The sequence below is a fragment of the Sinocyclocheilus anshuiensis genome, unplaced genomic scaffold (assembly GCF_001515605.1).
Source record: "Sinocyclocheilus anshuiensis isolate Anshui unplaced genomic scaffold, SAMN03320099.WGS_v1.1 scaffold2422, whole genome shotgun sequence".
Classification (NCBI taxonomy): Eukaryota; Metazoa; Chordata; class Actinopteri; order Cypriniformes; family Cyprinidae; genus Sinocyclocheilus; species Sinocyclocheilus anshuiensis.
In genome coordinates, this window is record NW_015557345.1 from 377,748 (window position 1) to 389,365 (window position 11,618).

The 11,618-nt window shown below is 37.2% G+C and overlaps 1 protein-coding gene across 4 annotated transcripts in view; it reads right to left on the minus strand.

Annotated features, from left to right (window-relative positions):
* Nucleotides 1-10,103, minus strand: part of LOC107679116 (uncharacterized) — an 18,033-nt gene extending 7,930 nt beyond the window's left edge. The window contains exons 1-8 of one of the 4 annotated variants that reach the window (XM_016474573.1): nucleotides 9,677-10,103; nucleotides 9,488-9,545; nucleotides 9,309-9,386; nucleotides 6,672-6,730; nucleotides 6,390-6,453; nucleotides 1,758-3,353; nucleotides 984-1,070; nucleotides 714-875 (exon numbers count right to left, since the gene is read on the minus strand). In XM_016474573.1, coding sequence (XP_016330059.1) covers nucleotides 714-875; nucleotides 984-1,070; nucleotides 1,758-3,353; nucleotides 6,390-6,453; nucleotides 6,672-6,730; nucleotides 9,309-9,378 — 2,038 coding nt within the window. In that variant the 5' untranslated portion in view covers nucleotides 9,379-9,386; nucleotides 9,488-9,545; nucleotides 9,677-10,103. Of the gene's footprint in view, nucleotides 1-713; nucleotides 876-983; nucleotides 1,071-1,757; nucleotides 3,354-6,389; nucleotides 6,454-6,671; nucleotides 6,731-9,308; nucleotides 9,387-9,467; nucleotides 9,546-9,676 lie in introns of all 4 variants that reach the window. The other 3 variants (XM_016474574.1, XM_016474572.1, XM_016474575.1) reach the window with 3 other exon arrangements.
* Between the last annotated feature and the right edge of the window lie 1,515 nt (nucleotides 10,104-11,618).

Sequence of the window (11,618 nt, forward strand, 5' to 3'; positions counted from 1 at the left end):
CAACAAGAACACAATGATTGGAAGCACTTCTTCCCTCCTTTTATAGCAATCAGTCTGCTCTTACAATCTAACTAGTATGATAGCTCATTCACACTTTCACATGTGCTGCTGATATGATTAGTCAATTAATGTTAGCTGGTCATTTTGTGTCAGGATCAAAAAACAGTGAAATTTGTTTTTTTGTGAAAAAATAAAATGTTAAATGCATCTGATCACTCTGCAAAATAATCTAGAAACAATGTGAATGAACACCACAACAGCTTAAGCAGCAAACTTTGCAAAACACAAAATTGATGTCACTGCCAAAACCTTTGGCCATGACTGTACACTACCATTCAAAAGTTTGGGATCAGTACTTTTTTTTTTTCTTTAGAAAGAAACAAATTAATATTTTAATTCAGCAAGGACACATTAAATTGATCAAATGTGACAGTAAAGACTTTTACATTATTACAAAAAAATGTATCACAGTTTCTACAAAAATATTAAGCAACACTGTTTTCAACAATGAATAAGAAATGTTTCTTAAGCACCAAATCAGCATATGCTGTATTTTTGGTCAAATAAATGCAGGCTTGGTGAGCAAGAAACTTCAAAAACTTTTAAACATCAACTTCAAACTTTTGAACGGCAGTGTAGCGTCAACTAATGAAATCATGACAACCCTATTCTATTTATCATACTGATCATGACAAAAGTGTAACATTGTGTACCTGACTCTACGTCTGGGCATTGCAGTAGCTGAAGAACAATATGCAGAGGTGGGAAGAGCTGGAGGAAGAGATCCGTTGTGGCGGTCCTCACTAAACATCTTTCCTGTTTAAATCCAGGGACACACTTCTCTTTTAGCCCTGAGCCCAGCGACAAACACATCACTACAATACAACAGGACACAATTAAAACCAACTTCACTTCAATTGTCAATCATTTCACTGAAAAGTCATTTAAATCTAAATAGTCATAATTTTGTTAATATAACTCACTTTCATCCCACTGTGTGAAGGCAGCAGCAGATAAAATATAAGAGCAGAAATTGCTCAAATTTCCTTTACATTCTTGTGGAATGAGGTCTACAAAGACAAAAAAAAAAAAAAGTAATGAAAAATAATCTATCTAATAAAATCTTGAAAACACCTCTTTAATTTCAGAATAAGAAATGCCAGAATCCAGGAAAGAGTATTTGATCTTAAAATACTAGAGATGCACACTATACAGTATCAGAAATAAAGAAAAGATTTTTGAGATCTTTTACATAATTATTTGTAAAGTACATTTGTAAAATACAATTAAAACATGTAACACCATTCAAGAGTTTCGGGTCAGTAAGATCATTTTTCTTTGAAAGAAATTAATATTTTTATTCAGCAAGGATGCATTAAATTGATCAAAAGTTATAGTTAAGACATTTAGAATGTTACAAAATATTTATATTTCAAATAAATGCTATTCTTTTTAACTTTCTTTTCCTCAAAGAATCATAAAAAACAATTATAAATCTATGACCGTTTCCACAAAAATATTGAGCAGCACAACACTGCAGGATCAGTGCTGGCCACAACAACTTTTGAACAGTAGTGTACATCATGACTATATTTAATTTATGTAAAAAGATACTTTATCTTTTGATTTTGAGGTGAAATATGATCCAGTCATTTCTTTGTGAGATTCAACCATTATTAGCATTGCATATCTTTTCTAAACACATTACACACATTTTTTTAACATTTGATACTTCAACCCCACCTGCACATCAGTACCTTCAATATATGAATGTTTGAGCCATGTGACCAAATGAAGCACCATTTCATCATTCCACTGGTTGATACTTCCCAGAGTGCTGTTGTATGGCTGATAATAAAAGTAACTTACAACTGCTTTACTAAATTCCCCCCACAGCAGCTTCTTATAATAAGAGAAAAGCTTCATGTATGCATCAGACTTCCTGAGATCCATCGCGGCCACGTTGTAGTTCCTGGAGGTTATTCTGGGTCTGTTTAGCAGTCTCTCTTCTCCTTCACTGGCCTCACGACAAATCACCACAGAATCCTCCAAATCAGCTGTTCTGTTTAACAGAGGTTTTCTGGGAATAAGTGGAGCTAAGAGATTTGTTGAGGTCACTAAGACTTGAAAGAAGGTATCGAGACACTCTCTGTCTCTCGAGATAAACGAAGAGAATGGAAGATTCGAGGACCAGAGGCTGTGAAGGGGCTTTTGGGGCACCTCATTAACAGTAGATTGAGGTTCAAGTTGTACTGTATGTATGTTTATTGTGGGTGATGATGAAAGCCGACTATTGAGATTAGGGTGTGCAAAGAGACTCTTAAGTTTGTTGGGGTTTTTAGCCATATGCAGGAGGTAACTCTGCTGGGAAGACCATGTGTAAAGTTGTTCAGCTGATTTCTGAGCTTGACTCTGGGCCAGAATCATCATCAACTGCTCAACTGGGAATGTTTTAGGACCAGTTATGTTTTTAAGCAAAACAGATCCCAGCTGGGGCCAGTATGAGCTGAACATGAGCTGTGAGTCACAGGCAGATGTTGTACCCTGGATCCACTTGTCTTCTACGATCTGGTTGTACAGCTCAACCGCACACAGCAGGTCCACTAAGGCATCTCTGGGCACACAGTCCAGCTGGGCAGCAGCCAAAGCAGAAAGTGCCATGTGGATGCACTGCTCCATCAACCACAAGGCCTGGAAGCCCAGCAAGTGTAAAGTTCGCTGCATGGAAGCAAGGGTCTTCACACACCTGAAAAGAACACAGCGAAGATGGAAGTCAGATCGAGCTTTGGCCCAGAGCAGATCCCAGTGGTTGACGTGAACCTGCATTTCTTGGCACAAAGCTCTAAGGCTGAGGTTCCATGTAGAGTTGGGCTGCTCAGCTACTTGCCCCCTGTCAGCCAAAAGGAGATGCGTCTGCTCCAACACTGAGTCCAGTTGCACCACAAAGCAGGTGGCCACATGTGTGCGACGGCTGTACTCATGGAGGAAGATCAGCTGAGCTCTGTGGTCCATCAGGTGTTGTAGCTGACAGTAATGCTGGCTGAAGGCTGCAGCCTGAGGGTGGTGGTGAAAATCATCTTCCTCAGAGGAAGAAAGACCCATGATACAGCCAAACAGCCTGCCTCCTGATGCAGGATCACGGAGCATGTGGCATTGAGAGCTGAAACTCTGTAAAGTTTGCCCAAGGCGTTGCATATTTCTGGAGGAACAGGAAATGCTCTCGTTCTCAGAGTCCCAGCTGCTATCTTTGTCCTTCTGCCCCATGAGCCACTTCAGACTAGGGTTAAAACGGTTACGAAACAGAGCCTCTGCCCTCTGGAGGGATTTGGTGAATGGGCCCTGGTACCAGGAAGCTGGGAGAAAACAGAAATATGAACAAATTAACAAAAAAAAAAGTTTCTGTGAAAACTCATATAAAACAGGGTTTGCAACTAAAACAGTCATTAGCAAGTCATGTTTTTTGTCCTTTTTCTGAATATCATCAGAGAGAAGCTACATAACCCTCTGATAATGTTGCTCATCCACCTTTAGAGGTCAAATTAAATATTATATGTGGAATTTTACTTTACATTTATTTTGTATGAGGTTCCTAATTTTTACAAGTTACCCAAGTCAAAAATTAAATGTTCTAAGAAAATAAATATTTACAAAAATTGGTTGCAAGTATCAGATTTAGTCTAAATTAAGCCATCCCTTAGAAGAGGTCTGAAAGTTTGCCATCAAATGTCGATTTGTAGAAATACTGATAAAATCTTTCCAAGACTGGCCATTCATCCAGGCTCCAGCATCCCTCTGTCCTTACACTACATAGGAAAAGCAGTTGGGAAAATGAATGAATGGCTGAATATACTTCTAATAAGGGGGGGGAAAATCTTTGTTTTATCAGATTTCTTTCAGTAAAGGCTTGATTACACTAAACAACATTTAAAATAATTCACTTGCAGACTTTGTAAATGGTTACAGAGAAAAACTGGGCATCACACACTAATGACTGAAGACTTTCACACACTACCAGACTTTAAAGGGGTCATATGATGCGATTTCAAGTTTTCCTTTCTCTTTGGAGTGTTACAAGCTGATTGTGCATAGATAAGATCCCTGAAGTTGCAAAGACTAAAGTCTCAAAACCAAAGAGATATTCTTTATCAAAGTTAAGACTCTGCCACACACCCCTAAAACGGCTCGTTCTAACACGCCCCCACATATCTACCTCACTATGTGGAAATATTAGCATAATGCGCCCAAATGTGCACGCAAAGAAAGAAGGCGTGGTTTCAGTAACCGCAGTTAGTGTTGAAGCAGCCATGTCAGCAAAATAATGATCTTTAAAAAAGCATCATATGATCCCTTTAACAACAAACTCACACAGAAATATATGCCTCATTACTAGGAGATGCAAGACAAATGAAAACAATATGTGCTCTAAAATTGGCCCAAAACATCAAACATACTTGAAATGCTTTGTGCCTCTATTGCTTAAAGTGCCCCTATTATGCTATTTGAAATGTTTATAATTTGGTTTTGGGTGTCCCCAACAACAGGTTCACATGCATGCAAGGTCAAAAAACACTTTCATTTTCTTATAATATACATTTAATTTTACTTTATTTCTCAACGACTCTCAAATTATTCATTTGAAGACTCATCTTTCCAAACCCCTCCTTTGCCTAATGTTACTCTGCCCTGATTGGTCCGATGATCCAGTCTGTTGTGATTGGTCTACTCTGTCTACATGTCAGAAACAGAACGCCCATCATCAGTACTGGAATATAGCTTATCAATAATATATCCTATTATAATAATAAAAGTGCTCCACTCTGTTCTAAAAAGAAAGAATCAGAGGGGGAAAAGTTGTTTTACATTAATGTTAGCGAACCGGACCCACAGCTTGGTAGTAAAGACACAAACAGTAATGGTATATACGTTAGCTAAACACAGACAAAGAGTACTGATAAAGCACTGCAGTTTGTAAACCAACATATTGCTCCATCCTTTATCATGACTCCAAGTACATCAGACATTCTATATTAATCGACACATTTCTAGACAATAGCAGGCCCACAGCTGATTAGCAGAACTATAACGTGAGTTAGCCAGAGACTTACAGCTGCACTGACTGACTACACAACACACAAAACTACATATTTTGCAAGCTCGACAGAACATCCAAGCAACAATTCTTAATCATACTTACAGGTTGTGATTCGGAGGAGCAAACTTTTCCAAACAAACTGGGCATTGACCCTTCTTTCAAAGACAACCGGTTTACGAATCCCCAATGAACTCGCGGAGATTGGAGACGCAGTCATCAGTGAAATGACGGGAACACAGCAAAAGATTGTACTACTGTGGTATCTTAGTAATGATTAAGTTTAATCACTGATTCTTCACAGCCTCATCATTTGGAAGTGAAAATAAACCAAATTCACTTTCACAGCGCAGAGCACAGCTTCTTCTTGACATTATGTTATCCACACGAATGAGTTACAGCATTTGAATTTTGTTTTCGCAGGATGTCCAAGCAGAACGTAGGCGGGCATTATGCAAATGTAAGAATTTGTGACGTGTGAAATTTGCGGAATGGAATTTGAATTCAAAACTACTCGTTTCAGTGGTTCAGAGTCAACTCTTTCTTTTGAGAGATAACTATTTATGATGCACTTCAGCTTTACAACTTTGCAGACTGTTTACATTCACATGCAGTACAGCTGCATTACACACTGTATGAAATGTAATTTACAAAAGTCCACAATAGGGGCACTTTAAAAAAATTTGGGGACCAATGTGTACCCAACTTGTTGAACGTGCCATTAATTGTTTAATAATGTGCTATAGAGGGCTGCAGTGATTAGGTATTTTTGTAGGCCAACCCGGAAATTAGCAACACCCTGGTTCCATTGACAAAAACCCAACAGGATTTTTCTTTTTTTCATTTGGGTTATTGCAGAAAACAAGCTCTGTCACCAACAAAAGTTTTTGATTCTTGCACGTTTTGTTCATAAAATTTTCTTCATAAATTAAGACATATCTTATAAAATCTGTATGGTGCCCTGGTGGGCTGTATACAGTTGTCCCACTAACCCACTTGTTTAGCAACCATCTTTTTGAAGACAAAAAAAAAAGCAACAATAAGATGAACAATAACATGAAAGATGAAAATACCTTGAGATTGTGTTAACTATAGACCTTATTTCAGACATTTAAGCAAAAACCTATTCTAAAAAAACCCATTGACATTGGAACGATGGAACCTAATTTTAATTTATTTCCAGGTTTTATAATTCATTCCGGCAGCACACTATCAGCTGAGTAATAATGAGTCATGACCTCTGCATTCAAGTGATATGTAACATTATTGAATGTTCAAGAAAGCTAAACACAAAACCTACCATCATATTTGTAATTTGAAATATATTCCTCGGGAAGTATCTCTGAACAGTCACTTGGCCTCCTCTGTGAAAAACACACACCAAAAAAATAAATAAATAAATAAAAATTATACATGTGTGAGGACACCTTTGCTCCTCATTTCTAATTCTAGAAAGACTGAAAGAAATTTACATCAAAGTTCACTGATGTGCAGTGATGATAAGAAGAACGGCAAATAACATGCTGTAAATTAGTTAAGCAATACACAGTTGTGTATGAAAATATGAGTGATTGGGTCTCACCTGTCCATTATTAGAACAGTGATTTTCAGGACTGTCACCAAGAGAACTGTCCATTTTTTCTGTTTGGGATACAAGCAAATGCTGAAACCTCAATGTTATTCACTTCTCCTGATCCTGTTTGATCATTTTAACAAATGCACTCTAATATAAACTGACATTAACGGTCAAACGTTTGAATGATCTTAACTTTTAATCTTCGGATCAAAAGGCTTCTGCCTACATGCATGAATTCTGTTATTTATTTATTAATTATTAATGGTTACACTTTATTTTATAGTAATATTAATTAACAACTTGTACTTACTACAAAATTAATGTTAGGGTTTGGTTGAGGGTTCATTGTTTGTTATTATGCATAATTTACTGTTATTACTACTACCAGTAAGATGTGTAACAAGGACGTAAAAATTGTGTAAAAATTAAGCGTTATCTTATTAAAATGGATAGTTTTTAATGGATGAGTTAGACAGGACAGTGAAGGAAAAGCAGCCAAAAAGTGTATTTCTCCTCCCATACTTTTTGGTTTTTCATAGGTTTCATAGACTTTACAATTATTCCAAAATGTAGCAAAATGGTAATAATGAAGGAGTACACTACTGTTCAAAAGTTTGTGTTCGGTAAGGTTTTGTTTTATTTATTTGTATTTATTTATTTTAAGGAAATTCAGCAAGGTCGCATTTAATGTGTCAAAAAAAAAAGACAAAACTTATAAAACTGATAGTTCCAGTCCTTTATTATGATTGGTTGAGCCAAAATTTGAAGCCGTTGTAAATTACTATAGAAACATACTCCTGTTACCTCATTACATCAGTATTACTGTGCCAACACGTCTGTGTGTTGCTTGGCAACCATTCTGTTATCAGTATTACTGTGCCAAAGAAATTGTTTCAAAATGTTTTGATTTTGTTTGTAAAATTTTGACTTAATGGGTGGGCTAAGTGCATGCTAACTGTTTTATAAAAGCGATACCTATGGAGTCAATTTAATGCCACATATACTTGCAAAAGAATTGAAGTATTGCAAAAGAAAATGAAAGTATTGAGAAAAAACAAATGTGCTTTCTGCAAGCAATAGCATGCGGGTGGATTGTTTCCTTTTATTCACTAGCATTAAAACATGCATGGTTTCGTTCTATTAACTATATGTGTATTAACAGCGTTTGCTCAAGTTAAAGAAGTTGCTAACTTGCTAAAATGAACATCTGCTGTTTATTTCTCTCAATGTGCACTTTTATAGCATTAAAATGTGTATTGTTTCATTTTGTAAACTTAATGTGTTTTAACGGTGTTTGCTTAAAATCTGTTAACCTGTGGGAGGACGCCAGCACACAGAAGTGTTCTTTGTTTACATTAGTTCAAAGTTACTCTTAGTTTTCATGTAAAATAATTTAGGCTAATTAACTTGATAAACTATACATCATTAAAAACAGTGACAGTAATTTCTTAATTTATGTCAGGAGTTATGTAAATGAAAAATGAAGGAAATCCACACGCATGCCTCTGCTCAACGACGGTGCCTTGATCAGTTGTGATCTGCATCTCAGGATGATGACGTAACTTCCACGGAGGCATGTCCAGTCTTGTTGTACAAGCCCCAGTCCCTTGACTCCACCCCCATGTCAAACCAATACCAGAAAGTGAAATGCACAGAAACATGAAGCATAATGGGGTAAAAAACGATATCGCGAGCTCACACTTGACTGAAACGCAAAATAAAAGCAGCCTTGCAAATAAATGAATAGTTATGGCCATGGAAAATGTGTTGCAAAATCAATGCTTTTGCTCGGTTTCATTTATATTTAGCAATTCTCTATTTTTGTTTGCAAAAAGCACATTTGTTTTTTCTAAATACTTTCATTTTGGTTTGCAAAACTTTATTTTCTTTTGCAATAATTAAATTCTTTTGCAAGTATATGTGGCAATGAATTGACTGCATAGTTCGCTCTATGAATGCTGTAATAAGAGTTTTCAAAAACTGGGCACAAGGTGAAATTATTCTATTCACGCTTCAACCATCTATCATTAAAAGGAAATTTAAAAGTGTAAAAGCCTACAATGAATAACCCTAAAAAGCTCAAGTATTTCCTCAGCAATATTACAGATGTAGTAAATATCACAGCAGTAGCCTAATATATGTCTATATTTTGTAACATGTTGACTTAATCAGAAATGATCATTAACATTGAGTAATAATCATTTGTTTCAGTCTTTTTCCCCAAACCAGAAGAGGCTCTTTAAAACTTAGGCTCGCTAGGAAAAAGGTGGATAAATTAAATTTTAAAAGCTATTAAAATAAAAAATGGTTATTTCAAATTGTAATAATTTGTAGTTTTTACTATAATTTGATCAAATAAATGTAGCCTTGGTGAGCTTATGCCTCTTTTAAAAACATTAATAAAAAAATCTCACCAACCCCAAACATACACAAGTGTGTCCAAATGTTCGATGTAACAATCGAAAGTCAACATTAGCCAAAGAAAATATAGAAAGGTCACTTATCTATAATAGAGAAAATTCAATTTTGGCAAGTAACAGATAATGAACAAGTTAACATTAATAAAGCTGGTATTAGTGATACTGTGCCAGCATCCTCTTTTAAAAATCACAGGACAAAAAGATTAAAAGGTGAATGAGGCACCTGCTTGCGTGTGTGTGTTTGTTTTGGTGTCAGTCTGTCCCTCCTGAGATCCGCCTGATGAGTGAGCCATTTCCACCTCTTAACATATCAAATACACATAAGAAAGAACATGATATGGACACAATGATATTTTACACAATTATATTGTTAACAAGTTACCTGTTTACTTGAGAGTTTACCTGTTCATCTCAAAGTAAAAGTATGCTTTAGAGGTTTCATCTCTACTACGAGTCTAGTCTATGAAATAAAATGACAAATGAATAATAATTAGCAGAAGAATGTTTTAAAGTACTGCTTTGCTACATAAAAATAATCTTCAAGAATAAATAACATTACAAGTGACAACATAACACTAGTTTGAGACTTACCTGTCATTGTAACCACATTAAAACATCCAAATCGTGATTTAATCCAGTGTTTTAGTTTAACCTCCACCCTGCGTCTGTATCCTCCATCATTGTTACACTAATGCTAACAGGCTAACTGTTGTTAACTAGCCAGTACACAACTAGTTCTCGGGAATAGCCGGATAATAATAACATCTTCCTAACAATCACTCATCAGCGCACATAAACCTTCAGTTCAATACCTATTACAGGAAGACATCTATTTTGAGGGGTGGGTTGGCTGTAACAGGTTTGTTAATCCTCCGTTAAGCACGTATACCGGAATTAGCATAGCATGAGGAGAACATAGCCAATAACAAAAGAGAACACTGGCTGTGTCTCAATACCTAGTGAACTGCTTACTTAGGCAGCAGCATTTATTATGGGTCCGTGTACTTTTGCGTCCATTAATTTTTCCTTTTTTTAACCTAGAAATGAAATATGGAAAATGCGGTTTCTTCTTTAATGGTTCTAACACTGATTAATAGACACAAATTCATTTTTATTATTCAAAATTCTTATTTAATTAAAATTCGTAAAAAAACAGCTCAGGTCTGCTCTGCGCTTCCGTCAAACGGTTCCGAACGGAACCGATGCGCAGGACTCGATGAAGGAGAGGAAGCAGGCAGCCAGAAGAAGCAGGGTCATTCTTACTATTCGGTGCCATTTCAGTTTGATAACTTTCCATAAAAAAAATGTACATTTCCATGATGTAATCATTTTATCTGAAGAAGGGCTTGTTACACTATAAGAAAAATATGTTGGTCCAGCTCAGGATACCCAGCAAGCAATAGCCGTCATTTCAACGTCTCGGTTAACTATAGACCCGATATAATCCGGCTATGTCTAACCCACTTCTAGCCCAAATAACCTTGAATTTGGTTTCATTTCTTTGACGTGTAATATGTTGTTTGCAATCACGTGATTCTAATGACGCGCGAAATGCAGCTGGAGGGCAGGAAGCAGTGTTGCCAATTTATCGACTTTGTCGCTAGATTTAGCAACTTTTCAGACCCCCCTGGCAACTTTAAAAAAAAAAAAAAGCGACTAGCGACAAATCTAGCGACTTCTTGGACAAACCTTAGCGAGTCTCTGTGATCGCTGGTACTGACGCAATGGCGCGAGGTCAGCGCGCACACACCTAGCCTTTTACCCCTCACCCGCGGCACGTTTCAAAAGCGTCCCAGAAGCGGCCCTCCGCGCGGCTTCGCTAAAGATAGGCGCCTAGTCTATTTTTGACGGACGCCGCGTCCAAACTGCACAGCAAATACAAAATAAAAATAATTTCAATTTCAAAATAAACACCCTGTGCAGACTCCCGATCGTATTTCACGGTCACATATCTTTGACAGGAGGCCAGAAATGGATGACGACGAGCTGTTCATCCTCGAAATACAAAAACGCATGGTGTTATATGACATCACAAATCCTTTTCACAAGGACAATGAGCAACCAAACAACATCTGACAGGCAAATCACGTGGTCTCGCGAATTCTACTGCTGCGCTTCTGATCCGCTTCTGGTGTGAGTTGGCACCGCGTTGAGGACGTAACAAAACCTCTTCGGAGCCGTAACGCGCCGCAGACGTGTGCAGTAGTGATGTCCGGTTCGCGAACGAATCGTTCGATTTAACCGGTTCTTCTTAGTGAACCGGTTGAACCAGTTCACCAAATCTGACTGAATCTTTTGAAACGGTTCGCGTCTCCAGTAAACATTAATCTACAAATTACTTAAGTTATTAAGAACCGAACTTCCCATCACTAGTGTACAAGAACATCGAGGTCACATGACACTGGAGGGGCGGTGTTGTAAATTGACACAGACCCGCCCATATTCGCCGATCTTCTTCTTCTTTCTTTAACTGGCAACCGCACTTAACAGTGCGTTACTGCCATCATCAGGTAGCTTGGATCAGAAACATTTC